Source organism: Tilletiaria anomala (assembly GCF_000711695.1).
Source record: "Tilletiaria anomala UBC 951 chromosome Unknown K437scaffold_3, whole genome shotgun sequence".
Classification (NCBI taxonomy): domain Eukaryota; kingdom Fungi; phylum Basidiomycota; class Exobasidiomycetes; order Georgefischeriales; family Tilletiariaceae; genus Tilletiaria; species Tilletiaria anomala.
The window spans coordinates 332,906-352,025 of record NW_013547019.1 but is presented as its reverse complement, the minus strand read 5'-3'; the positions used below and the strand labels follow the sequence as shown (position 1 = coordinate 352,025).

Genomic DNA, 19,120 nt, shown 5'->3' with positions numbered 1-19,120 from the left:
CATTGCGTGTGGCAATTCAATCCGCCTCAGGACGTCCTACAGCTGAATACTGGAGGCTGGAGTAGCTCATCGGCTTGTGCACTATTTGCAGTTCGTCTTGCGGCGGCATTTTGGTACGGATCTTCGCAGACGTGGGGCAGGGGAGGGAACGATTTCCTTTGCCTCTCGCCAGGATACTTCGCGACTCGCATTAGCGCCATAATGGGGAAGCCAAAGAATAATGCAGGCGCTGGCGGGAAGACAAGAGGGAAAATCAGCAGGGGTCGAGGCGGCGGCCGTGGGTCGACAAGACATCAGGCGTACATGCAAGAAAGCTCTTGGCGGCCAGACAGTGCGATAGACGACCCCGCAGAAGCAGATGGTTAGGGCTTGCGAGTATTCAACGTTGCGTACGGCGCCTCATCCTGACGCAACTGCATTATATGCTTTGCTCTCCTCACAGAAGACCCAGAGATTCAGTCCGACTGTAGCGAATTAAGCGAGAAAGCCAAGGGTAAGCAACGGCAGCTCGATGGCTATGTTGGAGCAACTTCTGAGGACGAGAGCGGTGAAGAGAGCGACGATGCTGTGAAAGGACCAGACAACCTTGAGATTCCTTTAGCCATGTGGGTGCGTAACATGGTCGAAGGACTGCATGCACTTGCCCCTTTTTCCCTGCAGGATACTTTCTCATATTCCATCCATCGTCTCAACTAACAGGATTTCGGCCACTGCGATCCGAAGAGATGTTCTGGACGCAAGCTTGCACGGCTCGGATTCATGCGAGAGCTCAAGATTGGGCAACGATTCCGTGGTGTGGTCTTAACGTTAGTCTCGTCTTCTAGCACCGTTAGACTTCGGAATGGCTGATGATGTTGATCTGCTCTCAGGCCAAACGCAACAAAGACCGTGTCTCCTGCAGACAAGGATATCATCGAACAGCATGGCCTTGCAGTCGTCGAAGCGAGCTGGGCAAGGTTGGATGAAGTGCCATTCGGAAAGATCAAATCGCCACATGAACGGCTACGTGCGTCATGCCCGCGGTCATGTGCGCTACATGCGAAAATGATTGAGGTTGGACTGACATTGCCACTGGGCTTTGCTCCTTAGTCCCTCGCTTGGTGGCTGCGAATCCTGTCAACTACGGCAAGCCGCTCAAACTCAACTGTGTAGAAGCGGTGAGCGTATCACGAACAACCCCCTTGAATCTCAAATGCTGACTGGCAACAAATGTTCATGTGTCTGAATTCTCTTCAGCTTGCAGCTGCTCTGTACATCTGCGATGAGCCTGCCAGCGCCGACCTCATCCTCAGCAAATTTGGTTGGGGCCACAGTTTCCCAGAGCTCAACGGGCCAGTCCTTGACATCTACAAACGGTGCAGAGATCATGAGGACATAGACAAGGCTGGGAAGCAGGTGGTGGCAGATGAGGAGGAACGCCGGCAAGCCGGGAAGATGAAAAAATTTGGTGAGCTGCTGATTTTGCACCGTCAAAGAGTGGTCTCATCTGATTGATGTCGCCACATAGATCCCATGCAGCTGCTGATGCCAGCGGATGAAGGAGACGAGAGGGAAGATGTCAGAAGCACATGACGATACCCACGAACTTGTATCCTTTGTTCGCAGACCAGGTGAAGAAGGCATTGGGCTTTAGGGCATTCTCCTTTTCGTACAAGTCATAAATTACACGCAATTATCGTGGCACTTATCCTGACGACCGGAAAGAAATACACGTTCTAGCTACTGCAAGTTGTGACGCACGGCTAAGGGCGTGGCCAGCATGTCGCTTTCGTTAAAGCTCATATTTGCGCCTTTCTTAGAAGGTGTAGGAGCAGCACTGGAGGGCGTTGAGCTCTTTGGTAGGCTTCGTCCTTGCGAATTATGGGCCTGATGACTTGCTCGTGGCTGCTGCGACCGCCCGATAAGGTTGATGTCCTTGTTCTCGATCGTCACTGTCGAAGCAAAAGAGAGTGGGGTGAGCTTAAGCCGTCCGGTAGTAATGTAGAAACAAACAGCCAGCACTCACAGCTCTTGGTCATTGAAGATGTCTTGTAGATACCAACGAGACGGGAGGCTAGCTCAAACATGTTGTTGCGCAGAGAAATGATCACGAATTGCGCGTTCTTCGTTCGCTCTTTGACTATAAGTTAGAGAAGGCATTAGCCAGTATGTTCATCGGGACTTTGGCTGAGCGAGGCACTTACTGAGGTTGGCGACGATCGAGACATTTCGGAAATCAAGGGCAGCGTCGATCTCATCCCTACACGCATGCCAAGTTGTCAGTCCCTTCCAAAACGCGCCGAGTTGCTAGAACTCACATCACATAAAGCGGAGTCGGCTTGAAAGCGTGAAGCGCGAACACTAGCGCCAGACTGCTCAAGGTCTTCTCTCCTCCTGACAGGTTGCTGATATTCCTCCAGCTCTTCTTCGGCGGCATGACGCTGAAGATGATGCCTTCGCTGAAGGGATCCAAGCTGTCGACCAACTCCAACTCTGCGTTTCCGCCTAGGGTGATCGTCTGGTACATCTCCTTGAGCTTACTAGAAATGACCGTAAAGCCGGCCATGAAGCGTTCCAAGCGTTCCTTGCGCAGCTCGTCGTACTGCTCCTTGGCGTTGTCTCGGGCATGCGTCGTTGCCTCAAGCTCGCGAGCTTGCTTAAGGAAATCTTGTTCTCGCTTGCGATACTCTTCAAGAATCGATAGGTTACCGTGTCCCTTGGACAAACGCTCTGCGAGTATTCCGAAAATATGTTTAAGTGATGCAGTCGGACTGAGGCAGCCTCTTGCCTGTATATTGGCTCACCTTCATAAAGAACAATCTCAGCTTTGATGCTCTCCTTGTCAATCGCGACGAGATCATCTTCTGGATATGTGACGAGCTCAAGTGCGACATCCGCCTCCTCATCTTTGGCGTCCTCCGAGTCGTCCAGCTCGTGAAGAACGAGGGATGCATGCCTGTCAGTCCAATGTGCGAGACGCTTGCTGTTGTCAGCGAGTGAACGCTCATTGTCTTCCAGTTTTTGCTTGATCTCCATCTATGAGAAGGTAACGTGTGCGTCAGCAGCAGGAAACGGGAAGGTGATTTCTTTATACGACGCACCTCAATGGCGCGGAAGGCATTCATGGAATCAGAGTGGGCCTCGATCTGCTCTTGCAAGGTTTCACACTGGTTTTGCTTCTCTGCTACCAGATGACGTGCGTCGTCCACGGCGGCCTGCACAGCGTTCGCTTCTTTGCCAGTGCCCTTTACCTCTGCACCAATTTCTTGCAGATCAGCTTCAAGGCTCTGCAGACTTGTTTCCAGCTCGGCCACCAAGCCTTCGGCCTTGGCCATATCTTTCTCGGCTTTGACCTTACCCACTTCCGCTTTCGTGATCCTTTCTGTGTTCAGCTCGATCATTTGCACAATACCATCAACCTTGCTTTTCTGCGCTCGCAACTCGATGCCTCCGACTTCGAGAATTTTCTCTTGCAAAGCTTCAATCGCCGACTCAATGGAAGCCGTCTTTCCAGACAGTTTCTCGATCTCTGAGTCGGCCTTGGCGATGACCTGATCCAGTGCGGCGATCCGAGCTGCCTCTGCTGCGTCGGGTTCTGCTTCAGATCTGCTCCAGGGAAAGGGGCAACCACAAGTCAGCAGCAGAAAGTCCACCAATGTTCACGCTATATCGCACCTCAACCTTTGCAGCTGCTTCTCGGACTCTTTGCGCCTCTGCTTGCTGATTTCGATCGCCATTGTCGCCGTGTCGATGTCCACGTCAATTTGAGGGGCCCGCGTCCGATATCGCTCTGCCATCTCTTGCACTTCGTGGATCGCCTTGACGTGACCACGGAGTTGCTCTTCAGCTAGATCGCGCTCTTTCTCCAGGCGAGCTAGCTTCTCTGGCGAGATTTGCTCCCCTTGCAGCTTGGAGCTCATGGCACCCTGACACACCTTGGAGCCCCCACCGGACATGGCACCGCTCTTGTCGATCAGTTGGCCCGCGAGGGTGACCACGCGCCACCTCGTGGCACCGTATGCGATGCGGCTCGCTTGCGTTGGGTCTGAAGCGACGAGTGTGTCTCTGAGCTGATGGTAGAAAGCGCGTGCGTATACGTCCGACTTAGCCTGCACGAGATCGAACAGGCGGGGTGCATTCTCTGGCGTCTGCACCCTTAATACAGGTCCTTTTTCCAGCTTGTCGAGGGAGATGAAGTTGGCACGACCAAGGTTGTTCTTGCGTAAATGCTCAATGCAAGCCTGAGCGCTCTCAACACTGTCCACGACAATGCTCTCCAGGCCTGGACACGCTGTGCTGATAGCGATGTCGTACTTCTCGTCAATGGCGCCAAGGCTGCCAAGGCGACCATGGTATCCTTTGATCATGCCAAGTTCAGCTTGACGATTGAGGCTGTTAAGTACCTGGCTGCGATTCTTCTCGTTCGCGGACGCGTTTTTAGCTTCTTCAGCTTTCGACCGCGCAGCGGCGGCTGCGGATCGAAGCTTCTGTTCCTCTATTCGCATGCGCTCAAGCTGCTTTTCGGCATCAGCGAGCTTGGCGCCAATATCTGCCTTCTCTTTGCGGAAAGCCTCGATCGCGTCGCACTGCCACCAGACAGAGTGATCAGCGAGCAATTGAAGCAGTGCTCTGCAAGCGAACCATCTACTCACCTGAGTTTCAGTCTCGGCGCCAAGCTCCCGCAAACTTAAGCCAGCGGCTTCGATGCGCTCCTTGTGCTGCTCTTCTCGGCTGGAAAGCAGGGTACGCTCTTCGACTGCTAAGCCACGTGCATTGTTCTGCGCTGTCAACTTGGCTGTCCAAGGTTGCAGCTCTCTCTGCTTCTTCTCAATTTCGGCAGTGAAGCCCTGTGTCTTGTCCTTGAGTCCCTCGCGAACAGCCTCAAGTGCGACCTCCTCCCTCTCAAGAGATTCTTCCAACTGGAGCATTTCGCTTCTGAGCTTCTGCGCTTCCTCTCCAGAATTCCTGGCCGTTGCACGAGCATCTGAAATTGCTCGCTTGCTTTCCGCAATGGATTTTTCGAGTTTCTTGGCCTTTGCTTCGATGTGCTTCTTTTTCTCTCCAGACTGCAAGCTGGCTTTCTCGAACTTGGCCAATTCCTTTGACACCTTGTCCAACTCCTGCTTTGCGTCTTGATACTCTTGCGTGACGACCGTAAGCTCAGCTGTGAGCTCTTCGACTTCACCCTTTGCACCAGAATGCTTCTCTGTCTCTTGCTCGAGCCGGCCCTGAAGCTTTTCGATCGCGGCAGACGCCACAGCCATCTGCTTGCGACACTCCATCATGTAGACTTGCCACAGTGCGGACTGGCGCTGCGTGAGTTCATTTTGATCACGAAGGTATTCTTCCGCTTCCTTCTTCTTGTTCTCCAGAGATTGCTTTTCCTTTTGAACGAACTTGAGCCTCTCGAGCTTGACGGATCGCTGTTCGTTGCATTCGTCCACCTTGACCGCTGCTTCCTCGATTGGCACCTTAAGCTCACTCGTGCCGATGATATCCTCCAAGTATTCCAGCAAGCCCTCTTCATGCTCTGTCTTTCCCTTGGGAGGCATTTGAGCAATCGATTCAACCTCGCCCTGCAGAATAAGGAACCGCTTGTGATCAAGATCGATACCCCTACCCTTGAGCAGAGTCGTCACTTCAGTGAAGGTGGACTTGCGCGAGTTGATCGTGTAGACAGATGTGTTGTTGCGGAAGGCCGTGCGTGCGACGACGAGCTTTGAGCCTGGAACGACGCGGAAGGCATCTGGGCCAGGCTACACGGAATAAAATTACAGCATGAGAATGAGTGATGCTGCGGAGGAAAGGGGTCCATTTGGAACACTCACCAGATCCTCGATCTCTCGGAACCAAACTTCGACCGTACAGCTAGGCAGGCTTTGCTTGCTAGCACTGTTGTGGATGAGCTCGCTGAGCTTGCCTTGCCGCATCTTGTTTGCCCTCCAGCCAAAGACGAATAGGAGTGAATCGATAACATTGGACTTCCCACTCCCGTTAGGACCGACGACAGCAGAGAAAGACTTGTGGAAGGGACCAATCTCTTGTCTACCAGCGTACGATTTGAAGTCTTGCAAGACCATCTTGTGAATGATCAGACGAGTCTTGGCTTCGGTAGGGGCAGGGGCAGGTGCGCTAGGTGTGTGCGGCACTCTGGATACGAGCGGCGTGTTTACTTCGGGTAGACCAACCTTGCGGGCTTGTGGCGTGGCTTGCTGAGTCGTCATATCGCCGTCTTCGGGCTCGGCCTCTACTGTGCTGTCATCGACGGAGATGCTGATCAAGTCTCCTGGCTTACCTACTTCCGTGTTGGCAGCCACGCCGTCGCCTGTAGATTCAATTGCGCTTGCCGCTGGTTGCTCTGGTGCCAAAGATTCCTTCTGCTCATCTGTTATGTCTTCCGTGGTACCCGCCTCACTTTCATCTTCGTCAGCCTTATCTTCTTCGGCGTATGACACTGTGCGCTTGGTCCTGGACCTGGCGGGCACAGCCTTGCGAGCTGGTACTCGTGCTTTTCTTCGCAGCACAGGCTCATCTTGCTCGCCCTCGACTTCGTCTTCGTCTGCCTCGACAGATGCTGACCTCCTCATGGACCGCGAACTGGTCTGGGAAGCGCCCGACACTGTGCGTCGGGGAGCTCTGGAGCGTACCTTCTTTGCGGCGGCGACAGCTACGTCGTTCTCAATGTCGCTCCCATCCTTGCCGGCCTCGTCGTCACCGGCGGTTGCGGCCAGTCGTGCTTTGGCCGATGCTGCTGCTGCTCTGCGTGGTGCCATGTTTTCTTGATTCAGCCGGTACTAATGTGGCAGCAGACCTTGCGGCCTTATTCGCATGGGCTGGCTAGAGAGCGTTACCCCAATGCAGTCAGATCAAGAGTGGTCTGGATGATCTGTGAACTACGTCTGTGTGCGTCAAAACATGAGAGAGTTACTACCTGAATATACATCTATGTAGGATGTCCGCAGGTTTGCTGGGCGCTGGGGTCCACAACAAAAGCGGCGTGGTGTTTTGTGGTATGATGTGCTGTCGCGTCGCGTCGCGTCGTGATCAGTGCCCGAAAGGAGAGCACGTGATACAACCCTAACTATCTGAAGACAAAACGCGTCACGCGACGCGCAACATGCGCGCTTTTGAGGAACATTACGTAATAGGTGCTCGTAGCTTCATTGCAGGGTCTCCTGCTTGAGATGGATGGCCCAGCTATTCCATAACCCATACTCAGCCCCGAGCTCCCGAAGACAGCTACTCGAAACGTCGGCTAAGTATCTTCGATACCTACTGTTCAATTGCGGACTGCAGAACAGCTCATCATCGGCAATCAGAGTGGCAGCTGCTGTAGCAGCATTCAACCTGCACACAAGAAAGGCCAGACGATGCACTCGGGGGAAGGATGGCTGAACAATGCCCAATTCCAACAAGCTCCGTGGTAACTTGACGATCTCCTCCTTTTTCTCTCCGGTTCGGGTAACTGGCAGTGCCGGCGCAGCAGCCAACGCTGCAAGGAGTGTCAGCGCGGAAAACGGAAGCAGATATTATGAGAATGCAGTCAATGAGACATTCAGAGAGTTTGGTCCGCCCACGAAAAAGCTAAAACTGGACGTCAACAGCAAGGCTCTTGCCCATTCCAGGAGCGAAAGCAACGTCCTCCTGACGGCTGCGGACAAACTCTCCCGCTGGCGATTTGTCGAACCATCATGTTCCACTCACATTGAATCATTAGGGCAGAACAAAGAACCGACATCGGATGGCATTAGCGAAGAAAGCGTGGATCAATCATTTGAAGAGCTCCAACGACATGAAGCATTCCGCAGAACGCTCTTGAGTGGCGATGTGCTTTCCCGAAATTTTGGCTACTTGAGCGAAACTGCCAGCCGCCCAGAAGCCTATTTAGAGTGGAAACAGGACTTCAGTGCAAGCGGTGCGGGTGGCGAGGTTGCTGAAACGGAGTTTCAGCGTGACCGTGCCAATTCGATCAGTGATGACAGCGACCTTGAAGAGATACAGCAACAGGACAAGGGTGAGGGTGAGGGACTGATACGGTTCAGCTTGCTGAAATATTCCGCACATTCTGCCGAAGATAATGGGCGAAAGGCGAAAGTCCCTGCGGATTGCACGAAGCCTGCATTCAGAAGTGAAGCGAAAGGGAAAGCCAACGAGAAAGCAGTTGGTCCGTCCGGTCTACCGTACACGCCACTTGAGGAACAGATTATCGAACTTAAGCGCAACTATCCTGGTGTGCTTTTGATCGTCGAGGTCGGGTACAAGCTCAAATTTTTTGGCGAAGATGCACGAATTGCTAGCCGCCACCTGAATGTAGTGAGTCTGCTGTTAGCATATCGTGGGCCTTCTTGCGGTAGATGCCGCAGATACTAATAAATTTCTGCACTCGCATTCGTATGGATCAGGCCTGTTTTCCAGACCGCAACTTCCTCACTGCAATGGTTCCAGTGCATCGCCTTCATGTGCACGTACGCACGCTCATCTCAGCAGGCTACAAGGTCGGTGTCGTGCGACAGACCGAGACGCGAGCATTGAAAGCCATGTCATCGAATGCCTCCAAACCCTTCACTCGCAAGCTCACAGGCGTGTACACCGCAAGCACTTGGGTGGAAACCCTCTCCGCTGGCGGTGGTATGGATGGCGATGTGGACGCCAACGGGCCTGGCAACTTAGCCAATCACAGTCTAGTGGCAATCGTTGAGAAGTCGGAGGACAGTAAGAACAACACAGAGGAACGTGTAACCATTGGAATTGTATGCGTGCAAGTCTCCACGGGTCAGGTCATCTGGGACCAATTTGAAGATACCAGGATGAGGAGTGTGAGTGCAGCTCAAGCAGGCAAAGTCTACCATGCCTTCACGCAGTGCTGACCGGGACTGTCCCGTGGCTGCGTAGGAACTCGAGACACGACTCGCGCATTACAGTCCGATCGAGATTCTCATGCCTCCGAAAGGCAGACTATCGCGTCTCACCGAAAAGATCATGAAGTACACGGCAGGCAAAGGCACCAGCGATGGCCGACCAATTCGGACGGAGCGATGGCCAGAGGACCAAATTCTGTCTTACAACGAAGCACTCAACGTGGCCACTGAGACAGTACAGACAAGCAAGCAGGCGGATGAAGCAGCCAAATCGGCAATGCTTGCGATCATCCTTTCACTTCCACATCTCGCGCTGCTCAGCTTTGCCGCTTGTGTCTCGCATCTCAAGTCTTTCGGACTTGATGCACTCTTTCAGCGGGCCTTCAACTTCTCCTCCTTTGCATCTCGTTCCACTATGCTTCTCACTGCCAACACTCTCAAGAATCTCGAGATCTTCCGCAACGGGACCGACGGGCGGGAGAAAGGGTCTTTGCTCTGGCTCGTCGATCGGTCTCAGACGGCGATGGGCAAGCGTCTGCTCCGCAAGTGGCTCGGCCAACCGCTCACCGACATGAAGGCGCTCAGGCATAGATTGGCCGCGGTGGAGGAGGTTGTAGACAAATCATCACAATCTGCGACGCTTGGCAAGGCACTGAGATTGCTCAATGGCCTGCCCGACCTCGAGCAAGGCCTTGCGCGGCTATCCTACGGACGGAGTTCCCCTTCAGAATTCTCAAAAATATTGATTGCGCTCAATCGAGTCACTACAGAATTCGACTTCAAGAGGGCATCTGATGTGCCACTGAGTAGTCAAATGTTGACAGACGGCATTTTCTCTCTTTCTGAGGGACGCGAAGTCTGCAAGCAAGCTCTTTCAGCGATCAGCGTGGTCGCAGCGCGCGAAGACAATAAAATGGATCTTTTCGCAGATCCGGAGCAATTCCCGTTACTTCAAGACGTCAAGGTCTTACTCAGTGTCAACGAGACAGAATTCAATGAGCACCTAAAGGAGCTGCGCATCGAGCTTAAGAGACCTTCTTTGCAGTATACCACTGTAGCCGATAAGGAGTATCTAGTCGAAGTTAGGAAGGGTGACGCAAACAAGGTTCCGTCCACCTGGATTCGCATCAGTAAGTCGCATGCCCGCATGCTTTCATCTAGGAGGGTCACCAACTAATCTAGACCTTGAACCCCACGGCAGACTCTACTACGAAAATGGTCCGCTTCCATTCGCCGCGCATTGTCGCTCTTATCAAACAACGTGACCAGCTCAAAGAGACATTGCAGCTCGAAGCCGACAACGCCTACAAGACGTTTGTCCAGGAATTCATGAACACCTACATCCCATTGCGTAACGTAGTCGCTTCTCTCGCCACGTTGGACGCCCTGAATTGTCTTGCGCGGCTTGCATCGCTTCCGAACTTTTGCCGTCCTGAGATGGTGGAAAGCCATGCAGAGTCGACAGGCCTCATTGAATTGGAGGACTTTCGACATCCGATGAGCGAAGCGATGCATATATCCCACTACGTCCCTAACTCTATCAAGCTTGGAGAGACGGGGTCGAAAGGAATACTACTCACCGGCTCAAACATGGGCGGTAAGAGCTCGACAGTACGAGCGATCGCGCTGTGCGTCATCCTTGCTCAGTGTGGCGCATACGTGCCAGCCCGATCAGCCCGTCTCAGCTTGCATGACTCAGTGCTTACCCGGATGGGAGCAAGCGATGATCTTGCAAACGGACGTTCTACCTTCCGGGTCGAGATTGAAGAAACAGCTGAAATTCTACGCGCAGCAACGGGGCGCTCGCTGGTAATCCTTGACGAACTAGGTCGGGGAACCTCGACAAATGACGGCACTGCCGTCGCATACGCTGTCTTACGGGAGCTGATGAGCCGACCCATTTACAGATGTCCAACCACTCTGTTCATCACGCACTATTTTTCTCTCGGCTCTGTCGCCTCACTTCCAGATCTGCAAGGCAGGCTGGTCAACATGTACATGGCTTACTCCGAACAAGTCGATGAGGAGACAGGGCGTCAGGAGATCATCTTCCTTTATCGCCTGCGGAAGGGCATGGCGAACAGCAGTTTTGGCATCCATTGTGCGTCCCTCGCTGGCTTACCCGAGCCACTTCTACAAGAAGCCACTTCTCAAGCGGAGCGTTTTGAGCAGGAGGTGGAGCAAAGGTGGAAGGAGAGACACCATAAGCATCTTGCTCGCATTGCCAAGGCGTTATGGGGGAGCCCGAAAGGGCAGTTGACCGAGGGCTTAAACTTCGTGTTGCAAGATGTCGCCATTGCAAGTTCCCATCGAAGAATTCATGCCTGGGCACAGTGCAAGTACGCAACATATCAATAGTATTATTTCGCGGGTCTTAAGTCAATATCATGTGTCCAAGTGCTCGGCTGCTGCTATGCAAGGAATAGCCAAGTCTTTGCCGCTTCTTCTGGCCGCAGTGTGCTTCCGTCCGGAATTCGTGGGCCTGGCTTGAAGAAGAACGTTGCCCATGTACCCGCACTCTCCACAAGCCCGTTGATGACGACGTGCGTGACCATGGTATGGCCGATCGCTCGCTCGTCAGTGTCTCCGTGATGGGGCAGATTTTCAACCGTGCCTCACTGTGTACGCCGTTCTTCCCGTACTCTCTTGCATGCGACTGATGCAACGTACAGGATATATGGATCAGATGCAGTCAGTCAGTATCGCGGTCCGTCCACCCACCTAGTCCGTGGGCTTCCATCGCCCTAAGACTGGCTTGAGTAAAGGCATTTTCTCCAAAGCTGTTGAATATAACGTCAACGCTTTGGATATTACCAAGGATGCCAGCAAGAAGGCTTGTTCTAATTTCATTTGTAAATGACAGCTCACATGCTTCCTGCCAAAGCACTCTTGGCGAATCTTTCATCCTGCTTCAAGAATTCGAAGGGATTTCTGATGGAGGCATTATCCACAGCCGAGCATATCTGCTTGTCAGATCATGCCTTGATGACCGCTTCCATGGCTTTCTCGATAGATTCGATGCTCGTAGCATCTCACACAAAGTCATGGACAACGGAGCGCTGACTGTATAAGCTGAGCCACCGCGAGCTTGGCGTGCTAACTGGTCCAGCTGCATGGTGAGAGGGGCGCCACGGCGAATGGCATTAGTCACTCGGTGTTGCAGCCAGGAGACAGCCTTACGGATCGATACTGACCTCTTTTGCCTACTCATCAAGCCGCTGCTTGCTGCGTGACATGACAACGGTTGTGTAGCCTTTCTTTGCAAATACACGAGCGCTGCACAGGTCCAAACGGGGGTTCAACTGAAGTGAATTAACAAAAGCGTAGAACGGACGGGATTAGGGACTCGTGCAACGCATACGTTTCCGAAAGCTAACCGGCAGCCTCGCACCCAAGACCACCACTACATGATTCTCGCGTTTGGGTTCCCATAGCGTACTTACTCTGCCCGAGTGTATCGACTGACATGTAAGGCTCAGATGTGGGCATCTGGGGGTTGTCGCGAGTCACGATCAAAGGGCTACTTCCGCAATTTTGCTTCGCTTCGAAGTGTAGGGGGCTTGCAGAGAACCCTTGTATGTTTCTGCTGGCCTTCGCCCATGTGATGGCGATGATAGACTTCTTGGCTGTAACCATTCTAAAGGATATAAGGCGAAAGGGCCACGCGATGCTTCCCATGAAACCTTTCGACCGCAGATCGGTGCTTTCAGTCAAGCGATCAGATTTTAGTTTGGTATCATTTGAAAGCCTCTCTCAGCCACAGGAAGCATCGAAGGTGGGCCTCCTGAAATCTGCATCGAGTTTACGGTACACGGCGTCGATGAAATGTACTCTGGCACGCTAGCAGAACTACAGAAGTGCGGGTTGCTAATAGTCTAGAAGCGGCATTAAGAATATCTTCCAGCGGGAGTGCGGCTCTCGGACCGAACCACAGACCTAACCCCGCATCCGGCGTCGTCTTCCAGAGGCCGGATGTTATAGTCTAGAAGGCCAGGTTCGGATGCTTTGTGGGATCTCTATTTGAAGGGAAATCCAGCCCGCATTCTGAATATTCTAGGCTCAGGCCACATCACGCGCGAGCGTTCGACGGTCGATCGACGGGCTTCAGCCATCCATATATTATAGGACTATCGCATGTTGTACATTAATGGGTAGGTGGGGGTATGATACAGTGACAGTCGCACAGCAATCAGTGGACACCGGCCAAGCTCTATTCCAGGCGTTCGACTGGAAAGAGAAAGAAGGAGCAAGAGTCAAACTATCGTTTATATAGATGGATCAGTGGTTTATGACACTTACGATAATCTAACCGATTGAGCACAACACTCTTGCTCGTCTCCTCAATTTCACCAGCCAAGAATACTTCGTCAAGAATCGCATATACTTTGTAGAAGTTGAAGACGAGATCCAGTTCACAGACATTGCCAAAGAACGTATCTGCAAAATGGAATTCCAGTCCAGGAAAGTCGGCTCACATCAGTCACCATGTGCTGCGATGTAGAAAGGTTGCGTCTGAGACATACCGAGGACTTCAACAAAAAGGTGAATCGCCTCCAGATATGCGAGCTCGTTATCGTTGGCATCCACGCAAACGCAGAAAAAGAGCCCTGCGTATCTGCGATAGACGATCTTGTGACTTCGGAACTGGAGGGTGCCAGGTGAGAGGAGAACCCAAAAGTTGGCAACAAAATTAGTCAAAGCATCTCCCGTTGGGAGTGGGGAATGGCCGCTCACTTCTACAAAGTTGGATTGATGACGCGTATCCCTCGGCGCAATGAGACGGTGCACTTCACCCTTGAGCTTGACCTTCTCGTCATCGTCGTAAGGCACGTAGAATTTGGAAAGGCGAGACTTGCCCTGCTTGTTCTGGACGAGGATGAAGCGAATCATGGTAGCAGCACGATGGCTCGCGGCTCGAGAAATGGCTGTGGGGAGCTTCTGCCGCCTTGAGAACCTGGCTATACCTGCTGGTGCAGACTACCCGCCCACAATCCCTCTCTGGAGATCCAAGTCATGCCATCAAAGAGCAGGTTGGGCGGTGTCTGGTTGTGTTAGTACTTCAAGAAACAGGCATCTGCGAAAGGTCTGCTGTCGTCTGTATTAAAGACAGGGAGACTCGTGTCGCATGGAGGGCGCTCACCAACGCTCGGTGGAGCGATTCGCGAAACAATAGGAAAGCATTACGTAACGCTGACAGCCTCGGCTGCGTATTTGCCGAACTATTCGTACATGTATGTATGTACATCATCGCCCATCGGCTGCCGTGCATTCCATCGCTCAATTCAATCCGCCGGACAGGGGCACCAAGCTGGTTGATGTCTCTCCTCTCACCCTGCAGTCCACAGGCAGTCGCCGCGCTTCATACAGGCGCATTCGTCCCACGTGAACATACATGATACTTGCAACTATTGCTCTCGCATGGGTTGGATATCCTGTTGGGCTGGAGTAACAGATGGCGAGCGGATGACATGCTTGCCTCCATCCACCGATGTGGCCTTGACGACTTTGACGACCATTCACGAACCACTGGAAGACTCACGAAAACCCGACGCCCGTCGTATACCTTGTGCCACCATGGCGGACGTTCAGCCACCGCGACGCTTCAGCATCGACGCCGTCATTAAGCCGTTCAGGAGCAGGAAGGACAGCAAGGTCGCCTCGCTACCGTCTGCTCTTAATAAGCCGACGGCGGTGCACGGGGGCGAAAAGAAGAGCTCATTGACAGCATCTGCAATTGCTGGTGCTGGCGCCGCCGAATCTTCAGAGACTAGCTCTACCCATGACGCTGCTTCTGGCCTTGTCCTCGCCTCGGCAAAGACCGAAAGTGTACCACGGAGAGTCAGTTTCAGCCCCTCCGTCGAAGAGGCTGAGACAATCAAGGAGCAGCTCGAGCAAGAAAGTGCTGCGCTCCGCACGCACACCTTACCGTCCAAGCAAAGAGCGCGAGTAGTTCAGTTTCAATTGAGACGCTCCTCGAAGGAGCCCACAGCAAAGGCGGCCAAACAAGTCAAACAAGAGCAGAAGATCCTTCGAGCTAGCAAACGTGACGACCACCAACACTTTGTCTGGAAAGAAGATGGCATTCACAAGGGTCATCACTCCCCGAATGCTCCGAAAGCAAAGGTCACTAACCATCAAGCGGTCGCAAGCCGGCACGCTCGCCTGCTCGAGCAGCTGATGAACGGCAACCCAGATGCAGCGAAGGCTGCCGTTAAGAATGCCAAGTCGGCTGCAAAGAAGGAAACTATGACTTACGACAAAGCGCAAGCAGCGAAGGCAAAACAGCTCAAGAAGCTGAAATCGGCGTTGCTAGACATCGACCTAGCCAATAGCATCATCGGCGAGCTGCGCGTCATGCAAGTCGACCCTGCTGGAGCAGCAGTCAAGGAGCACGGAATGGAGCGTGTCCTATATGCCGGCGCTGTTCCTGAGAGCATCACAGAGCCTGATGAAGACGCGTCCAAGCTCCGTACAGCAAAAGAGGCGCTGCACGAGGCTCGGGCAGCCTCCGTCCCGCCTACGTCCACAAGTCGCATGGTCTGCCTTGACTGTGACGAGAGCACAGCATCCAACAGGCACGCCGATGCTCTTGCGCAGCATGCTTCTACTGTAAGTACAGCTTCTGTTTCTTCAGCTCCGGTCAAGGCCGTAGGGAGGTTCAGCATTGTAGCTGGAGCTGGCTATGTTGCCAGCTGGCTCCCGTGGGCCGCCACCTCCCCTGCAAAAGGCTCCCAAACCACACACGCGACCAACGAGCTTGTTAAGGCCGCTTTGCCATCTGGAAAAGACCAGAACGCCCTTTCGCTTGTCAACTTGCCGCAACTACCGGAGGTTCCAACGTTGATGGGCGTCTCGCCTATCTCCCTCATAATCTCTCCCAAGAGCACAATCGTCACTGCAGGCGCAGACAAGCTTGGCGCATTCAACGCCATGGCGTCCATCACAGGCGCAGTCATCGAGGCATCAGGCACCAATGTCGGCCTCGCTGCACCAATCGACCGCATGTCTATCTTTGTCCATTGGTGGGGCTTCGAGGTCACTCTTCCGCCGTCAACGATCTCGTACCTCGGCACAGCGCAAAGCGTCTCTGGCTCCTTTCTCGGCTTTTTGCAAACCATGGCTGTCTCGGGAGGTATTCCAGAATTGGTTCCCTTCATCCGCTACATCTCCATGTTTGTCGATGTCGAGTTCAAGGCCATCGCAGCGCAGAACAAAGGAAACGGAGTTGTCATTGCTGCGGTCTGGGCTTTCCCCATGGCCCTCGTCCCCAGACCATGTGAGCTTCGCCTCCCTTTCCTCTTTTGCATTGCAACCTTTTCCTGCGCGACTCTAACCCCTAAACAATCCCTCGTCTCAGGGGACTTCGCTCCTATGCCACCTGCTTCGGCACCTGCCCCTGCGCCGGTTCCGACATCAGCGCAAGCGTCAGGCTCTGGCCCTGCGCCTACGCCTACACCGGCACCCGTCGCAATTCCTATGTCTACGCCTACGCCGGCACCTGCGCCTGCACCCTCATAACCGCCCGCATACTACATTCCACACATCCCACAGCCAAGCCCAACGTCCATGGTATGCTATCCATTACGATCATACGACAAAATGAACTGGTCTCCCCATTGCTTTAGAAAGGTGCCAGAGCACTCAATGACGTTACATGCTCTTAAAGTTTCATTCGCATTTATTTATCTTACAAGTTCAGCTGAATTTCCAGACCGTTTTGTCTTCCGACAGCATCTTCTGCGCGTCCAATCCAACAATTCTCTGTAGCTTGAGCAGATCGTATCTTGAAACAATGGCCTCCACCTTCACCTCGCTAGGTTCGAGCTCGTCTGCATCGGCTGGCTCCCCAGCCGCATGTACGAAGGGGAATTCGAGGATTTCCGCAAAAAATGCTGCATTCTCTGGGAGGCCGTAGAAAACAATGGTTTGGCAGCCGCGAATGCGGTAGCTGTTTAAAAGGCGTTGCGGGTTAGTTCTGGCTGGCGCCCGTCAAAAACATTGCCTGTTTGCAATGCTTACCGCTTGTAGAAATGGAAGCGCTCGGTCATGAGCAAGATCGATTTTCGGCCCGAGAAAAACGCTTCTCTTGCTCTCGAGATTTGCTTGTTGCTCGAATACCTAAGAAGATAATCGGTCGTCAGGCGCGCCATGCAGCAACCGGTTGAGGAGCCATGGCATCTCGGACGACTCACTCTGAGATGGCAGCAAATGTCACCTCCTTCACACCCCGCAAGTGTTGCTCTACACGCAAAAAGTCGAAGTACGACGGGACAAAGATGAGCATTTTACTCGCGCTCACAGCTGAACGCAAAAGGGCTGGCAATGTCTGCGGAATGAGCAGGGACATGAGGCGATAATCAGTCACCTGAACACTAGGACAATTACTTATGGTGCAGAGCATCTTACCTTGCTGGTGAACGTTTTGAAGCGTAAGTCGGCTTCCCGTTGGGGGTCAGCGCAGTCAAAGCGAGTAAACGCTTGCCTGATCCCGGATCGCACTAACGACATGGCTGGAGCATTGTGCATTGAGATGAGCCTTTTGCCAGACAAGTTGATAAGCGATTTTGAAAAGAGGTGGAGCAGCTCTGGAGAGGCATAGGAAGATGCCACAATGGTCTGTCGCAGAAAGCGAGATCTAAGATGGCAATTATAAGAAGGTCAGCCAGATTGTCATTAGAAACTGGCGTTGGGTTTGGGGCAACTGACTTTTGATCCAGATACCACTGCTTGACCCGTGAGAAGTCCGTGTCGTGCGACTCTTTAGGGAATCTGTTCATTTTCGAGAGGACGAATTTGACGTGCTCCCAATTTTGCATGAGCATGATATCCGCTTGGTCGATGACAAGAATCTCGATGGAGGAGAGAAAGTCGGCAGAGCTGAGCAAGTAAAAGATAGGTCTCTGCGTGAGTTTTCCCCCTCGGGTACATCTGCTGCATAGTCTGATAGAATTTACCCTTCCTTATCTATGCTGAGCCGAAGACCAAGAGGGCTGGCTAAAATGAGGTCGCTGTCATAATAGGTGCTATACAGCTTGAAGCTCTTACGGGTGAGCTTGAGGCCCATGTTGAAGTTGTCATCGATGTTACCAGCGAAGGTTTCGATGTGCTCGGCCGGGTATCGCTGCCTCGCCTCAGGCTGCGCGAGTTTATCGACCGCATGCTCCGGGAGTGAGTATTCTCGCTCGAAACGTGCTTTCTGGTCAATTTGGGAGCATTTCGAGTAATTCGCGAGTCGTCTCTGCCAATCGAGTGCACTATTGCGGAATGGCGCAAGGATCAGGACCTTAGGGCGAGTAAACCCTTGGTCTCTCACTGCTTCGGTATCAACCTCAGTGTCATTAGAAGCTGCGTGAGCCAGCTTTTCGTTGTTCTTAAGAATTCTTCTCCGCGTTCTGTTAAGCGTGGCGATGCGTCAGTTCACGAGACCATAGTCACAGTTAGGCAGCGCTGACGAAAGACACTCACGAGTGGGCATGCTCCATGACATGCTTAGCAATTGTTTCCCGCCACACGGATCGTTCTGCATGGGAGATGGTACAGTCTAGAAGATCCGCATAGCTACTTAAACTCGATTCTGTCGTCCGAGATCCTTGCGAGAGATGCGCAACCACAGAGGAACACTTTTCATTCCCATTCAGGCCCTCGATGTCCGGAACGAGCAGCGTTTCTACTTCTCTACCCGCTGCTTTAGAATGGCTAAGCCAAGGCAAGGTCGACTCTTTATTGGGAAGCGAAACCTGCTCTGCAAATCCTGCGCGCGGGCATCCAGATGCAAAGCAGGTATCGAATAAAGTCTCTTGGGTGGCTTGAGCCGATGTTGAAGCCGCAGGACCCGGACGGTTGGCCTTCTCTGAGGGATTGTTCGCATTGTGCGAGCCCGTCGTCAAGGAAGTCGTTGACGAACTTCTGTTGATCACACGTCGTCTTCTGGCCTCCCGCGTTGAACCAGAAGAGTCTTGCATAGGTGTAAGCTTACGCTTACCAGGGGCGGCCGCAGATACGTTGACAAGTGTTAGAAGCTGTGTCGTGATGGCTGACGACTCGGCGTCGCCCAGCGCATGTGTGGGTGGCATTATGCACTGCGTTCGGACGCTCTGCGAGTGTATTCTGAGAGGTAGCAATGTAGGCGGACGGGAAATGCGTCTGCCTTTGAGAGATGCAATTAGCTGCCTTCAGCAGGCGGCAGACGCTATGGAGCAGCTACCAATCGAGCTTGTCTATGTCAAAAGCGCGTGGCGGTCTGAGGGACAGGTTGGTATCATTTACTTGGAAAGATGGTATAG

At 53.0% G+C, this 19,120-nt stretch overlaps 6 protein-coding genes across 6 annotated transcripts; 3 read left to right on the top strand and 3 right to left on the bottom strand.

The window, feature by feature from the left end:
- The first annotated feature begins 30 nt into the window (after nt 1–30).
- Nucleotides 31–1,719, top strand: K437DRAFT_253348 (DUF367-domain-containing protein). The gene is made up of 7 exons (XM_013390698.1): nt 31–361; nt 443–609; nt 700–806; nt 870–1,006; nt 1,090–1,157; nt 1,237–1,447; nt 1,508–1,719. Exons 1-7 carry the CDS (start codon nt 202–204, stop codon nt 1,570–1,572), a joined length of 915 nt encoding a protein of 304 aa, XP_013246152.1. The 5' UTR covers nt 31–201; the 3' UTR covers nt 1,573–1,719.
- Nucleotides 1,633–6,894, bottom strand: K437DRAFT_271819 (RecF/RecN/SMC protein). Its single transcript, XM_013390697.1, has 9 exons — nt 5,808–6,894; nt 4,632–5,735; nt 3,655–4,565; nt 3,081–3,585; nt 2,784–3,015; nt 2,298–2,709; nt 2,184–2,239; nt 2,006–2,119; nt 1,633–1,931 (listed from the first exon to the last, which is right to left on the bottom strand). The coding sequence occupies exons 1-9, from the start codon at nt 6,750–6,752 to the stop codon at nt 1,720–1,722; spliced, it is 4,491 nt and encodes a 1,496-aa protein (XP_013246151.1). The 5' UTR covers nt 6,753–6,894; the 3' UTR covers nt 1,633–1,719.
- A 373-nt stretch (nt 6,895–7,267) lies between these two features.
- On the top strand, nt 7,268–11,221 carry K437DRAFT_231006 (uncharacterized protein). The gene is made up of 4 exons (XM_013390696.1): nt 7,268–8,292; nt 8,382–8,795; nt 8,872–9,967; nt 10,039–11,221. The coding sequence occupies exons 1-4, from the start codon at nt 7,378–7,380 to the stop codon at nt 11,193–11,195; spliced, it is 3,582 nt and encodes a 1,193-aa protein (XP_013246150.1). The 5' UTR covers nt 7,268–7,377; the 3' UTR covers nt 11,196–11,221.
- Nucleotides 11,222–12,960: 1,739 nt separating this feature from the next.
- On the bottom strand, nt 12,961–13,888 carry K437DRAFT_231002 (putative clathrin coat assembly protein ap17). The gene is made up of 4 exons (XM_013390695.1): nt 13,572–13,888; nt 13,361–13,481; nt 13,137–13,274; nt 12,961–13,064 (listed from the first exon to the last, which is right to left on the bottom strand). Exons 1-4 carry the CDS (start codon nt 13,725–13,727, stop codon nt 13,048–13,050), a joined length of 432 nt encoding a protein of 143 aa, XP_013246149.1. The 5' UTR covers nt 13,728–13,888; the 3' UTR covers nt 12,961–13,047.
- Nucleotides 13,889–14,117: 229 nt separating this feature from the next.
- K437DRAFT_253342 (uncharacterized protein) lies at nt 14,118–16,772 on the top strand. Its single transcript, XM_013390694.1, has 2 exons — nt 14,118–16,113; nt 16,195–16,772. The coding sequence occupies exons 1-2, from the start codon at nt 14,412–14,414 to the stop codon at nt 16,353–16,355; spliced, it is 1,863 nt and encodes a 620-aa protein (XP_013246148.1). The 5' UTR covers nt 14,118–14,411; the 3' UTR covers nt 16,356–16,772.
- Nucleotides 16,493–19,098, bottom strand: K437DRAFT_253341 (DUF1253-domain-containing protein). The gene is made up of 7 exons (XM_013390693.1): nt 18,303–19,098; nt 17,792–18,229; nt 17,544–17,714; nt 17,244–17,472; nt 17,030–17,163; nt 16,857–16,955; nt 16,493–16,785 (listed from the first exon to the last, which is right to left on the bottom strand). Exons 1-7 carry the CDS (start codon nt 18,908–18,910, stop codon nt 16,533–16,535), a joined length of 1,932 nt encoding a protein of 643 aa, XP_013246147.1. The 5' UTR covers nt 18,911–19,098; the 3' UTR covers nt 16,493–16,532.
- Nucleotides 19,099–19,120: the final 22 nt, after the last annotated feature.